This window comes from Scardinius erythrophthalmus (assembly GCF_964197995.2).
Source record: "Scardinius erythrophthalmus genome assembly, chromosome: 5".
In the NCBI taxonomy this organism is placed as follows: Eukaryota; Metazoa; Chordata; class Actinopteri; order Cypriniformes; family Leuciscidae; genus Scardinius; species Scardinius erythrophthalmus.
Genome location: NC_138225.1, coordinates 10,881,010 through 10,893,657, shown reverse-complemented (window position 1 = coordinate 10,893,657; position 12,648 = coordinate 10,881,010). Strand labels below are relative to the sequence as shown.

General features: G+C 36.8%; 1 protein-coding gene across 1 annotated transcript in view; it reads left to right on the top strand.

Moving 5' to 3' along the window:
• The window catches only part of galnt9 (polypeptide N-acetylgalactosaminyltransferase 9), a gene marked incomplete at both ends in the record, with an annotated part of 85,407 nt that overhangs the window by 33,674 nt on the left and 39,085 nt on the right, over positions 1-12,648 (top strand). The window contains one exon of the mRNA XM_081366417.1: positions 4,970-5,144. Within this exon, the coding sequence (XP_081222543.1) occupies positions 4,970-5,144 (175 nt within the window). The remainder of the gene's footprint in view (positions 1-4,969; positions 5,145-12,648) is intronic.

Sequence of the window (12,648 nt, the reverse complement as noted above, 5' to 3'; positions counted from 1 at the left end):
GAATGGTACAGTGGTAGAGCTTTCGCCAGCTGTGTCAGAGGTTGAAAGTTCGAATCCGCCCTTGTATAGGTTTTTTTTTTTTTCTCGTTTTTTTTCTCTCATCAAAACGTAAACACTGTATCTGCGCCACTGATCGCAGCGGCAACGAGCACTTTGATCACTTGATTTAAAAAAAAAAAAAACATTTCAGCGCTAGTATCTTATTTAAAAAACGAACGAAATGAATGCTCTGCCAGTTAACTGGAGATGTTTTATTTAGAGAATTTGTAGAATTGGTACATTCAGGGGGGAGGGGGAGACGGGGGAGCTTTACAGGGGGTATGACTTATCTAAATGAGATGTAAATGAGCCCTATTGTCATTCCCAGAAGGGTGAGAACTTGCCAATCTTTAGAAGCAGATTTCTACCATTTCAGTTTTTTTGAGTGCCTACCTTCAAATGGCCACAACTTCTCCAAATATTATCAGATTTCCATGTGTTACACATCGTTAGAAAGCTTGAATACTACACTTTCAGAATATGCGAATAACTCAAAATGCCCCAGAACCGACTTGTGTCCCTACTTTCCGTGACTGGTCACATATATATATATATATATATATATATATTTATATACATATATATATATTTGTATATGTGTGTGTGTGTCCCTTTAGCAGATAGACATTTTTAAAACGGCAGTACTTCTCAATCTTGTTTGCGAACACAAAGAGATACCCACACAGGAGCAACGTTGTGAAGAGCAGATGACTTGCAGTACCACTATGTTCCCAATTTGCTGTTATCTCACACAGTCAGCTTCTCTGGATGCGGCGTTGACCATTTCTAATTTCATATGCTAATTTCCTGCTGATGTTTCAGCTTCTTCTAGCTGACATTAAACTGTTAACATGCAAAGGTTGCCTACTTGACCTTTTCTCAGCGCTGTAGCTTGTCGTCTCTGGTTTAGCGCTCACGCCCAAAAAAACGGCTGGAAGCACAGACACCCTCAGCACTTGAATAATGAATTGACCTTAGCGAGCGCGTCTCTGTCTCTCTGTCTCTTGTCCATTATGAAGATATTTAATAGAGTGCCGTACTCGTGTTACACTGTTCACTGAAGCCAATAAGGTTTTTGTCCTCCTTTTCTTTCCCTCCATCATCCCTGTCTGTTTGGATTAATCTCAGCTGAATCCTGTTATGCAGGGTAACATTCATCCTCACCTTGTGAATAATATTAAGGGACATTGCATCTATTTTTTCTCATCTCATCAGACATGGAGTTGTATTGCGCCCTTGAAATTCAATTCATTTAGACATTGCTTGTAAACAGATAATAATGTGTTTCAGTCCAAATTTTGGCCCTTTAGATGAAGAGTTTGTTTAATACGTTTCAAGGACGTTCTTTTATTTGAGGTTCCAGCTAGTAAATGACATCTGGATTTATCCCTAAAAGCAAACTACTCATTTGAAATCCTAATACATTTGGAATTTAATTGTATATTTAACCAAATTCTGTAGATAACATTAGCGGTGAATAGTTCATGCAAAAATGAACATTTTATCATCATTTACTCACCATCACGTCGTCCCAAACACTTTTTTATTCCATTGAATACATTAATTATTAGGATTTTCATTTTTGGGTGAACTATCCCTTTAAGCTTTACTTTTACACAAGTGCAATGGCACACACGTAGACATGTGCATTCATGAGGAAAATGGCTTTCTTTAATTACATTAATTGCTATTCCAGTGCCATATGCAGCCTTCACTATTTATTGCTTGTGGTTGTATATCAAGGCAGAGTTCTTGATGTATGCAGATGAAAAATGATAAAAACCCCTATGTTGATTAAATAAATCAAAGCAATCCCTTTGCCATAGCTCATTTATCTGGATCAGTATGCATTTCAAATATTTTCATAATGCTCAATTTTGACCTGCTGTGTTGCGTAACTTATTTTCGCTTTTCTATTCACAGTATGATGGATGGATATTTGTTCTTTATTGATTGAGGAATTTATAAAATATTTCTGCCTCATGATTCTTAATTTCAGTATCTCCCAGAACGCACCAGAGGCAATCTTATAACTTTTCACAACACATTTGTGTGTGTGTGTGCATGTGCGCTGTTCAACACAATTGCATTTTGTGCCCGCCCTAATGTGGCCGTGTTATAATAACCAGAGCATAGCTGACACTAAAAGCAGTCAGCTTCTTATTAACCTATTTATGTACTATACATTAACATTACATTTATTAATTTAGCAGAGGCTTTTTGCAAAAACACTCGAGTAAATCTCACGGAAATAAGAAATGTCCAAATCAAATTAAAAGGAATTTAAACATTACATGTAAGAATATATTATTAAATTATATTTTCTGCATTTTTATTTTCCTGACAATCAGATTGAAATCCCCTGGCTTATTTCTCAGTAGCTTGCTGTAATGTGAAAAAATCGAATTCGCATTTCAATTATTTAATAATAATAATAATAATAATAAAATGATATATGTTTATATATTATATCTCAAAGTATAATATATTAGTATACATCATAGTAATATTTGTTGTCCTAAATTGCATTTATAATTTATTTATAGTAGCAATGAGAATGAGATCTTTTTTTTTTTTGTGGTTTGTTTGATTTTTACATTACACTAATGAGAAATGGGATCATCCATCAAAGTAACCATAATCTTAAAGCAATCATAATCTTAAAGTGCTTTTTCAGATCCTTTCATATAGTGTGTATTATACCGGTTTGTGAATGTCAAGGTCTGCAAATTTTCAAAGATCAAAGTGCGCGATAAATGGAGTTATTATCTCCTAAAAGAAAGAACTGATTCTGAACTGCCTAAAATAAGTCATCGGTAATTCCAGTCTTACTTCCTGCACGAAACTACATAGGTTTGTAATAAATTTGCATAATGCCAACCTATATGGTCTTCACTGGCTATAAAAAAAATTCTACTTTGACCAGCCCTCAAACAGTGTAGTTGTACAGTAGGTTCGGGTTGTCGGCATGTCGAGAAGACACTGTTTTCTGCGCTGTGAAAGCAAATAAACTTGGTGTACAGTTCCAGAGGATTGGGACTTGGGCTCTTATTGATATGATAAAACCGAAGCCATTGTTAATGTTCGTATCACTGTGTCTACAAGTGCTGAGAAAGCTCAAGAGCTGAAATTTAGATATGGTAATGGGCGTTTCATTTCCAACACGCGTTGTAAGCGGTAGATCAGTCACAATAGACTAGGCCATCTGACCAATCAGAGCAGAGTAGGTTCTCGGAAAGGAGGGGAACAGACAGACAGAATCCTTGATCGAACCATTTCAGACACTGTAAGAAAAGAAGTGATGCTGCAATGTATAATGTGAGAAAATGAAATTGTTTTAGGAGACCTCCAAAACAACATTAGGAACCTTTAAAATAACATAAATGGGCACTTTAATACATATTATATAATATTAAAGTAAACAGTCATACTTGTTCTATGGCCTATGTGTCCTATACATGTTTATGGGCAAACATAAAAGTAATGTAAAGTAATTTCAAATCATTCTTGGGTGATTAAGTCCAGTTTCAAGGGTTCCCATTGCACTGAAAGATTGAAATGTTAATCGTTCTTCTGAGCTGATGAATGAGAGGGGGAGGTAGTTGTGTGCATCAGTGCCTTAAAGAGTGCTCTGTTCCTCCTTATTCCTCTCCCCATAGAAACTAGAGCACTCAGCAACCTGCAGGAAAGAGCCCAAACACTCATCTATCTTTCTTGAGTGTGTATATGTGTGCGTGTGTCTCTCTGAGTGTGTGCGTGTTCCCCTTGCACTCCATTTGTTTACTTCCTAGAGTTCTTATTGAATGAGGACAGATAGCTAACTCTGAGAGAGTAAAGGAGTGGGGAGATGCAGGCAGATTTATTTACCATGTCATTTATAGTGCCACTAAAACCTTCTTTTTTTCTTTTATGCTGTACGTTTATCATACAGGAGTCTGCTCAAGCCTTTTCCTTAAACCTGAATGTGTTTTGTTTGCTCAGATTCATGAGCGAAAGGTTCTAGGGGCGTTTCTTCCGATTTTAGCCATGTGGACTTCTGAAAACGCATTCAAACTCTCACTAATGTTTAATTTGTTTACTTTTATGTAACTGTGGATATAACTACTGTATATCACAGAAGAATTGCCGGTAACACTTTATTTTATTGTGTCCGTTAGACATTTTATGTGTAGTTACTATAGTAATATCAGTCAATTATGCATAGTTACAGCAAATTTTAACCCTAACCCTTATTATATAATAAGTACGTGTAGTTAATTACTATTACTCATCAATTAATTGTATAATTACACTGTAAGGACACCTTAAAATAAAGTTTAACCAAATTGTCTTTTTTGTGTGTGTTTGTTTTTTAGAGGACATTTCCATCACATCTCAAATTCTAAGATGTAAATGAGGGTGATGAAAAGGACATTTTAATCATTTTGAGAGAAAAAAAATACTGTAGTCTTTTTAAGAGACAGCATTTAACAGTTTGCATTATATGTATCTAAAAACATACGTAATGAATAAATTCACACTTTTTGCATAATTTAACAAAATTGCAGCTTGATGACAAAAAATATATTTAAAATATAAAATTTTTTTTTACCTTGATTATGTTTACCTTGATCCATTTTATTCACACATCACACAACACATCACAAAAAAATTATCTATTTGGAGAAAAATTTCACACAAATAATGATATTTCACTCTTTGTTTAGAAGATTAGAATGTGTAAGTTTGGTGGACTGAATCAATAACCATTATTAATCAATATCTTAACAATAAAGCCTATGCATAAACGTAACAAACAAAAGAAACGCAAAAAGGCATGGAAAAGGCTTTACAAAACAATATGACCTTCATATAATAAATGGACAGATGTCGAGATCCCTATTATTGACGTAGGAAGTTTGGCTTCACATGATCTGTTTTTCTCTCGTAGTGGAGCTGAAGTTCAATCTGGATCGTTACGTGAATAAGCGATATCCTGGCCTGGTGAAGATCGTGAGGAACAGTAAGAGAGAGGGACTCATTCGGGCCAGGATTCACGGCTGGAACGCAGCCACTGCTCCTGTTGTGGGCTTCTTTGACGCCCACGTGGAGTTCAACATGGCCTGGTAAGTGGGATTCAGTCTTTTATTATTTTATGAGGCATTGTCTCGCCACTCAGAGTATCACTGGGATGCTTCTTATGACAAAGGCTTGATTTATCAGAGAATATTCATCATGACATCAATGGGAGCTTAGACTTTAGCGAAGAGAGCTGCCGGATGGATTTTTTTTCTAAAGCATCTGTCAAAAATGAACTGATAGATTAATGATCTCAGAAATGGATGAATAAGATGTGCCATACAATATATAACATTTTTCCTTTTTGATGATATGGGCTGCAGGTATTTTCAAGCTGATGTATGCCGTTTAGTGCTGGTTTGGTTGGGAACCGGCATCCAAACTACAACACACACTGATGACCAATGTATTTTTTTAAAGTCAATCCAGTAGTGCTGCACAATTAATCGTTACAAGATCACAATCTCGATTCAAACAACCACACAATCTTATTCCAAAATGACAACGATTTGGCTATGTCTATTAAACCTTTGACAAAATCACACCGCAACAATCAAATCTGTGTATGCGCTACTGCTGACCCAGAGAGAGCAGTTGTCGTGTACAAGTTTTGAATGGGTTGTCTTACAAAAAGCTAGAGCTATTCTTGTAGATTGTACTCATCCACTGTTCCATGAATTTAAAATGCTTGTCTAAACTTAAAAGCAATATAGGCATTATTTTATTCCCACTGCTGTATGGCATTTAAACATGTAAGATGGAAGAATGTTGTGTTTCCTGTTTGTGTTTTGTTTGTTTTTTATGTTTTTATTGTTATACAAATTTGTTGCTGCACCAAAAATCGACCTTTGGGCTTAAATAAACTTTGAACATACATAGTTCAGATCTAAACACTGATGTCTGCAGTAGTGAAAGTAAGCTTTTGGCGCTTCAAATACCGATTGTATCGATTACATTGTTACGCCACTAGGTTAGGACAAGTGACTATTAAAAAATTTGTTTGTCATTGAATCATTGATTCAAGCAATTTGCTCAAAAACGCTGATTCTTTCAGTAATGCAACAAGTGCATTTTTTATGAGTGAGTCATTGGGCCCTATCTTGTACCCAGCGCAATTGACTTTCTACACCGACGCATGTATCATTCCTATTTTGCACCGGATGTACAGCTGACTTTTCCCTCCACAGACGCACGCCGGTAAATTAGGGAATGATTTAACCGACGGTTCCGGCGCAAACGTTCCCTGGTGCTATTTTGCAGTTCCAGAAAACAATTCCCCCACAGACCAGGAAAAACCTAGTCTAAAGTCAGTGGCGCGTTATTCAGTTGCTATTTTAAGGGCAACAACGCGCATACACTTTGCTTCTCTCATTTACACAAACGCAGCAGTTGCCATTTTTGCAAACCGTACATTATTACAAGGAAAAATATTCCACACGTGGGAAATCATTGTGGTGTCCATGAAGATGTGAAAAAATAGGCATAAATCTAGCTTACACATTTAATTATTATACGCCTGTTTAACCAAAGCTAATTTTGGTGGGTTTCTCCCATCCCCATACAATGTCACTTCTCTGTCTTTTACGGCCCTGAGGAGAACGTCGGTCTCCTTGGCTGTGAACCGCTCCTGGTGTGCGCCTGGCAATCCGCCATGGAACAAGCGCTCCTGCTTTTAAAGGGAATGTGAGATGACGCTCTGATTGGTTTATTGCACGTTACGCCCAAACCACACCTATGAGTAATGAAGCTACTTCAGACCAACCCATTTTAGATTAGCGTCCGGCACAAGAGTCATTTATCCCGCCGGTATAATAGCAACAGCGCCCCAGATCCGCCCACAAAGTTACTTGCGTTTCGCATTTGATACTTGCGTTTCAGATCGTTAAAATAGGGCTCATTGAATCATTCAAGAGATTTGTTCAAAAACGCTGATTCATCCAGTAATGAAACGTTCAACAATGAAAATCATTGAATCATTCATTCGTACCAATGTTTTTAAAAATAAATAATTCTTATTAATAGAATGCAGCAATTAATCATTTGTCAGAACCTCTAGTAAATTGTTTTTTTTTTTTTTTTAGTTGTCTGTTTCGATTGTCATGGGAGAATCGTGATCTCTTTTTGAAACCGATTCTCCAGAATCTACCTATACAGTCCAGGTAGAGGAATAAATCCATTGTTTGTTGCCTCCAAAAACACGAAACAGCTCCGAAGTGCTGAGACTTGCACTACCAGCCCGCACTCACAATCCTTAAATGAACTTAGGCATCCTTCATCTGTCACCTCCATCAGCTCAACAGCAATGAGTTCTCATTAAGGCCTCCCATTATGACCTCCTTTGGGGAATTATGGATTAACCATTAATGAGCTTTTCCTCTTTGTTCCACAACATAAACATTTAATGGAGAGATGATCACTGAATGAGGCCACAGTCTCAGCCACATGATGCTGAATCTGCGGTCAGAAAGACAGAAGATGTATACCTTGTTTTGGAGCCAAAATTAAATTTGTTTCATTATCGCTTCTCTTGTGCAAAACTTGGATTGCTCTTTCATTTTAAATGGGTTTTGCTTCTGTGCGAGCTCCAAATTTCAAGGTGTGAAATGAGACAGTCGGAAATGAAATGCATTTTAGTGTTTTATTTAAAAGGGGTCATATCATAATTTATTATTTTCTTCCTTAAGCGTTCCTCTAACATTATTTTTTTAATATAATGTTTTTCATATTGATTTTCCACCCTCTGTCTGATTGAAATAAACAGTATGTGTTTTGCTGCTGCGCCTTAAAGAAACACCCTCTTCACATGTAAAATGAGCAGAAGTTTCGAAAATTAGCATATGTTTTCATAGTACATCAAGGTCATGTATGTCAAAGGATCAAGGAACATGTGATTCCTAATGATATGGCACCTTTAACATACTGTTAGCTTTCACAGGATGATCATATCCAAACTCAAAAATAAAATCTGTTCTGAACTGTGATGAACTCCTCTCTTCATGTCATCACCAGCCTATCATTTCGTCGTCACCCTGTCGTTGTCAGATAGAACCGCCTTACCCGGGACTTTAAATGCACATAGTTATTGTTAGTCATTGTACCATCAGATCTTCCCATGGATATATTGTTTATTTTGTTTGAAATATGTTCCACATTTGATGAGAAATATTTTTCTATTTATAGAAACATCACGTGTTAAACTTTGAAGTAACTTGACATAAAGCAAAGCTTCAAAGGCAAGTTGATTTCATATTGGCAGGATATATCGTGCTATGCAGGAGGGTTGACAATTAGCACTTTGATGTGTAAGTTTCAAAGTAACAGGAGGCAACTAACAGAAATCCAAAGAGGCCAATTAGTCAATATCTGAACTGCAAGAGCTTCGGTCACAGAAACTGTGAAGTATTTAATATATGCTAAGAACAACAGTTTCTAAAATGTAGAAGTAAATTCACAAAAAATGCAAATACTGAACCTCAAGTCGTTACAAACCTGTCTGACATTCTTTCTTCTGTGGAACACAAAAGAAGATATTTTGAAGAATGTTTCAGTGCTTTGTTTGTTAGCTGTGTCCAATGTTGTGTTGGACCCTTTTGAATTTCCTTGTATGGACAAAAGCAGTTGAAGCATTTAAAATATCTTTTGTGTTTTCACAGAAGTAATAAAGTCATACAGGTTTGGAGCGACATTTCAATTTTGACATAATTTTAACTAGGTGCTCATATAGTGAACACTTGAATGCCATGTGGATTGTTTTGCTTAAATTTTGTGGCTATGTTTACTTGATGAGCATAGTAATTCCTTTAGTTAAACAGGCTCTGAAACAACCCAGACAGAGCTTGTAAATAAACAATTATCAGTGAGGCCAGTTCAAGTCCTTGCTTAAAGTTTTTTTTCCTTCCCAAGAGGAGTAGATGGATATTTCACAGTACAGTTGCTAAGTGCCTCAGAAGTAGATCCTTAAAAATGACCACAGAGTTGAATCCTCTGTGACCTGAGCTGGAAAAAAACTTAACGTCATGAGCTTCACAAAGCTCAGATTTATGGCAGGGATGTTGCTCCGAATCCTTTTGTTTCCTAGGCCAACAGACAAAGACATAACCTGGTGCATGGAGCATAAAACCTGGACCACTGGGCAACGGAAAGGGTATTATGGTCTGACAAGTTATCTTTCAACCTTACATCTAGCTCCCGGCAGGTTCAGCAAATCTTTTCAACCCAAATCACTGTTGCCAACTTTTATGCACAGAGGGGATCAGTAATATTAGGGGTAGTCATTTTATGGAAGTCATGTTGAGCATGGTACTATGGCCAAGGAATAGGAGACTATATATTATGTAAACTAACATTCATGGTATTTTGGTGCATGGTGCATGGTACATTATTTTATTTTATAATTCTACAAATTCTACATTATATTACACAAACAAGTTTTGATTTTTCCAGATTTTGGCATGGGGGAATTTTGTAGTCACTCTACTACTCATACAATTGCTTGAGTAATTTAGCTTGTCGTCTGTAGAGCTCTAGATTGTGAATTCTGTAATTTTCTAAAGGTGTTGTCTTCAGTGTGAGTGACACTTGTGGACAGCACATAACAAATTATACCACAGCCTGTAATTCCATCCAAATTTGAGCTTGTCGGCCTGTCAGATTCAAGATGTGCGTGTGTGTCACATGAGGATAGAGTATACAGCCAGTCCAGTGGGTCATAAATTGCACCTACTATGACTTACACAAAACCTTTTCTCCAGGACAGAACACAGTGTTCTAAACTCGTTCATTATTCATTCACATGACTTGAGCTGAATTGGAATGACAGAATTATGATTTTTAAAAACCTTTCAAATAATATATTAAGTCAGCATTCAGAGTTTGCCATGCCAAATGTGCTTTGGTTGTTAAAATGGCTATATTTTTCTTTCTAATTTAATTACACTTCCTTGCAATTCTGCATTTTATTTGCAGCCTCAAATCAAATGCAGGTATTTAATTACATTTTGGAAGTCAAAACATCTTATTTTTGGAACATTTCAGGGATGTTTTTATTTCCATCTTGGTGTTTCCATTTCAGAATGTTTCAGCTGCCTGAGCTGAACAAGATCTACCTTTGCACCCCAAGTCACAATCGGTGTGTATTTCAATATGCATTGTACTTGTGCTGAACATACATGCCTGAATTAAAGCATCTGGCTCCTGACAGAATTTCATTATTTATAACACACGCTTAACCTTTATAGAGTGGCCCAGCACAGTGTTCGGTAGACTGGCAGAATTAGCTGTGATTGTATGAATACAGGAGAAGGCCTCTGTTGAACATTATTGATTATTCATGACTTGGGTCTTTTATCATCTGCTGTTGAATTCTGAAATGGTAAACGTGTGTGTGTGCGTCATTACACAGTTGACTGATAATTGATATTGTTGAGCACTCATCTGTAGGCCATTTCCCCCCCCCTGAAAAGTATGTCCAGCCCTCCACCGCTGTAACCTTTTGCCCAAGTTTCTTATTCTTCCAGTCCCCATTGTTCAAAGTTGTGTCTGACACTGGTTCGCCGATCTCCCACACCTTTTCTTTCTCTTTCAATTTCTTCCTGCATCTATGCCTCAGGTTTCTTGGGAGCTTTGTTTGATTTAAAGGGAGAAACACAGTGATACATTAGAGAATTTGAAATTTAATTATATATGTGGTAGTCTACTAGATAGAAAATTCAATAGCAACACCAAAAAATCTAAGCCTTGTAGGTATATGTCCCACAACAATATAAACAAGCGTACTGTAGTTGTTTATCAGCTCCTTCTGTGGGTGTAATTGTCTGATCTTTTGATATATTTTTTAAAGCTGAAGCGTGTAATTTTTTTTTCAAGTTCAAAAATACTTGCTCTTGTCCCAGTTTAGTGTGCTGAACTTAAGTAAGCCATTCTTATGTTGACTTCTTGAAGACTGTAAACACTGTGGCTTTGATTGTTTTGAGCAGTCCAACTTTCTTCTTCGAAGTATTTGGGAAGCTGTTATTAGGTTTGGTGCTGCTAGTTTAACTAAATTAAGTCAAGTCAAGTCAAGTTTATTTATATAGCGCTTTTCACAACACAGGTTGTATCAAAGCAGCTTCACAGTAATAAATTAGAACAATACATCAATGTTTGTTTCTAGTGGAACGTCTACGTTTGGTAATGCTGATCAATAGTATCGTTGATTGATTAATTCAATTAAATATCCCCAAATATCCCCAACTGAGCAAGCCAAAGGCAACAGTGGCAAGGAACCGAAAAACTCCATCAGGTGACCTAATGGAGAAAAAAAAACCTTGGGAGAACCCGGGCTCAGTCGGGGGCCAGTTCTCCTCTGGCGTTTATGAACTAGAGGTCGGATTTAACTGTAGGATTAAAAGTATTATATGAATGCCTGGCTGAAGAGATGCGTCTTTAATCTAGTTTTAAACTGGGAGAGCGAGTCTGAGCAACGAACAGTATCCGGAAGACTATTCCAGAGTTTTGGTGCTAAATGTGAAAATGCTCTCCCTCCTTTGGTGGACCTAGATATCCTAGGTATGACCAAAAGCCTCGAATTTAGTGACCTTAAAGAGCGCAATGGATTATAGGGCGATAGAAGATCCGTTAAATAGACTGGAGCTAAGCCGTTTAGGGCTTTATAAGTCAGTAGCAATACCTTGTAATTAATACGGGACTTTATAGGTAACCAATGTAGAGATGATAAAATCGGTGTTATATGATCATATTTTCTTGATCTAGTTAGAACTCTAGCGGCGGCATTTTGGACTAACTGTAGCTTGTTTATTGAGGATGCAGGACAACCGGCTAATAACGCATTACAGTAATCTAGTCTCGAGGTCATGAATGCATGAACTAACTTTTCTGCATCAGAAACAGTTAGCATATTACGTAGCTTAGCAATGTTTCTAAGGTGGAAAAAGGCTGTTCTTGTAACATATGAAATATGATTTTCAAAAGACTGGTTGCAGTCTAATATAACACCCAGGTCTTTTACTGTAGAGGATGAAGTAACAGGACATCCTACTATGTTAAAGTTGTATTGTGAGAGGTTTTGTGGGTGGTTTTTTGAACCGATAAGTAGTACCTCTGTCTTGTCTGGATTTAATAAAAGAAAATTATGCGTCATCCAATCTTTTATATCTTTAACACACTCTGTCAATTTGGATAATTTAGCGTTTTCATCTGGCCGTGATGAAATATAGATTTGAGTGTCATCAGCATAACAATGGAAACTAATTCCATGTTTCCTTATAATATTTCCAAGTGGCAGCATATATATTGAGAATAATAGAGGGCCTAACACAGATCCCTGCGGCACTCCATAGTTTACTGGAGTTATGATAGATTTTTCTCCATTTAAATAAACAAAATGGTAGCGGTCAGATAAATACGATCTAAACCAGCTTAATGCTTGTCCTTGAACACCAGTATAATTTTGTAGTCGATCTAAGAGTATTGTATGATCTATAGTATCGAACGCAGCACTAAGATCAAGTAAAACTAATATTGAGATACAGCCTTGGTCAGAAGCTAAAAGTA